We start from the raw sequence: 2554 nt of genomic DNA, 5'->3' as shown, positions 1-2554 counted from the left end.
GCCTGTTTGTCGCTCTGTTATGGAGGGGCATGTTGATCTGAGGGCTTGGTGTGATTACGCTTCAATGTGGTTGTGGCGCCTGGCAGCTCTCACCCCGACACTCCTCTCCCCACAAGCCCCCGCCGCCCTTGAGTCCGTCATCCAACCCCACACCCACCCACTTTACCCCCTTTCCCCAAACCCCCCCCCCCAGAAGTGGAAGCGCCCCTTGCCGGTGCAGGACATGGCAGTGAGCAGGGACGGGGCGTACCTCATCCTGGCCTGCTCCAGTGACAGGAAGCTGCAGATAGTCAGGTGGGGGGCGGGGGGTCTACACATCATGAACAGCGAGGGGCGGCACACTTCATGACGTTCTTCGTACAGGATGCATGTTATGGACTTTTTTCTGAAGGGAAACAGGAAGGCGGTGGCTGTGGCGCTCGCGCCCTTGTGCGGTGTGCGTGGGTGGCGGGGCTGCGGCGTCGGACGACCCCGGGCGCGTGAAAGGACCGAAGGCGGCCGTGGCGCATTGCTGGGCTGTCAGTGCAGCCCCGAGCCCCTGCAAGGGAGCGCGCTGTCCACACCCTTTGTCGCCCCACTAGCACTGTGACCGCGATCGTTGAATCCCAATTTTGCAACCAATGCGTTCATCCCACCCCTACACACACACACACACTCACACCATTACAGACTCACACACAACTCAACACACACACACCACCCCACCCGCCAGGCTGTCTGACATGCGGGAGGGGGCCATCCAGGAGACCGCCCCGCTGACGTCACTGGCCCTGGCCCCCGGCGGCCGCTACCTGCTGACCAGCCTGCAGAGCCACACGCTGCACCTCTGGGACCTGGGGCCGCTGCTGGCGGGGCGGCCGGGGGAGCTGGCCGCGGCGCTCGACGCCGGTGAGGGTTGTGAGGGTTTCAGGGTTCAGGGCGTGAGGGATGAGGGGTTCAAGCAACAGGTATTTGGGGGTGTTGCGGGAGGGTTTGGAATGGTTCTTCTGGTTTTCAGGGGCTTAGAGGGTAGAGGGTTGCAGCAGTTCAGGGATTCAGGAAAATACGGGATTCATGGGTTGCGTTCATGTGTGTGCGGGAGGAGGGATGGGAATATGAGCTGGTGCCTGGGGTGGCCGAGGTCCAGGCCGGCCTGGAGGGTTGGGGCCGCTGGGCGCCTGCGGACCGCTGCACCTGGGGTTGATCCCGGAGGAAGAGGGGCGACGTTTCGCGCACGGGAACGGGCGCTGCGGGGCCCCTGAATCTTGTTCGCGTCCCGCGTCAAGACGTTCGTGCCCCAGGCCTTAGCACCGAGACCACTCGCAGGCGCCATTGTCCAGGGCGACTCGCCCCCAGCCTGCGTCTTCCACACCTCAAACCTCGAGTGTGGAGTCACAAACCCGCCCATGCCCAGTCTCCCATGGCCACGAGTCCATCACTTGCATCCCCAGAGTGTAACAAGTGCAGCGCAATGAGGCCGGAGTGTCTCTCATCCACGGCCCCCCGTCCCCCCCCCAGGATGCGACCCCCTTGACGCACTACCGTCGGCCCCAGTGGCGGAGTACACCGCCAACGAGGGGCGGCCGGGGCGCTTCGTGCTGCGCAGCGGGTTTGGGGGCGCGGGGGGCGGCTTCGTGGTGCACGGCAGCGAGGACTGCCAGGTGGGCAACTGTGTGTGTGTATGTTTGTGTGTGGGTGTGTGTGTGTATGTGTTTGTGTGTGGGTGTGTGGGTGTGTGTGTCGCGCATGAGTGCCTGCATGTGCATGCGCATGTGCCTGCTTGCCCACACTCGCGTAAAATTCACCAGGTTGGACTCTTCACGGGATGTGCTTGAGAGCTCGTGCAGCTCTGGACGTGCGCACGGAGCTCACACCCCTCTCATAACATGTACGGCTGCCCCATCCCCGCATCTGGGCTGCAAAACCCTGACCCCTCCCACCCTCCACCCCACCCCTACCCCCCACCGATGACGTCACCAGGTGTACATCTGGCACCGTGACTCGGGTGACCGCCTGCTGACCCTGGAGGGCCACGCGGGCACTGTCAACGCTGTGGCCTGGAACCCTAAGGACCCCTACATGCTGGCATCAGCAAGGTAGGGCGATGAGTGTCGTATGTATGTGTGTGTGTGTGTGTGTGTGTGTGTGTGTGTGTGTGTGCGCGCCGCTGTGTTTGTGTTTGCCTGCAGTTGTTGGGTTTGGGCTCCGTGGTGTGTGTGCGTATGTATGTATGTGTGTTTGAGGAAGGGAATGTGTATATGTGTGTGTGTGTGTGTGTGTGTGTGTGTGTGTGCGTGTGTGTGTTCCTCCATCACGGGATGCTCACCGGAGGAACTCTGGGGCCGTTGCCAGGGTGGCTCTGCTGACTTGGCACCAACTCTGGCCGCCACCGCCGCCTACAGCGTGCAGCCGTCGACAGCTGGGGGGCTGCGTGCGCCCGCCGTTCTCCCCTCATCCACGCCTTTGTACCCGTCCGTGCTTGATGGAGCTTCAAGGCGGCACTTTTGCGTGCGCCTCAAACTCCAGACTCAACCGCCCCCCCCCCCTCACCCTTGCCTACGCCCCTCCCTCACCC

The 2554-nt window shown here is 63.1% G+C and overlaps 1 protein-coding gene across 1 annotated transcript; it reads left to right on the top strand.

The window, feature by feature from the left end:
* Positions 1 to 223: 223 nt before the first annotated feature.
* On the top strand, positions 224 to 2079 carry MNEG_2488 (hypothetical protein; the record flags this gene model as incomplete). The annotated part of the gene is made up of 4 exons (XM_014049044.1): positions 224 to 294; positions 713 to 888; positions 1498 to 1640; positions 1960 to 2079. The coding sequence occupies 4 exons, from the start codon at positions 224 to 226 to the stop codon at positions 2077 to 2079; spliced, it is 510 nt and encodes a 169-aa protein (XP_013904498.1).
* Between the last annotated feature and the right edge of the window lie 475 nt (positions 2080 to 2554).

Source organism: Monoraphidium neglectum (assembly GCF_000611645.1).
Source record: "Monoraphidium neglectum strain SAG 48.87 unplaced genomic scaffold scaffold00282, whole genome shotgun sequence".
Lineage (NCBI taxonomy): Eukaryota > Viridiplantae > Chlorophyta > Chlorophyceae > Sphaeropleales > Selenastraceae > Monoraphidium > Monoraphidium neglectum.
Note: the sequence above shows the minus strand (reverse complement) of the source record. Positions and strands in the feature narration are given on the sequence as shown.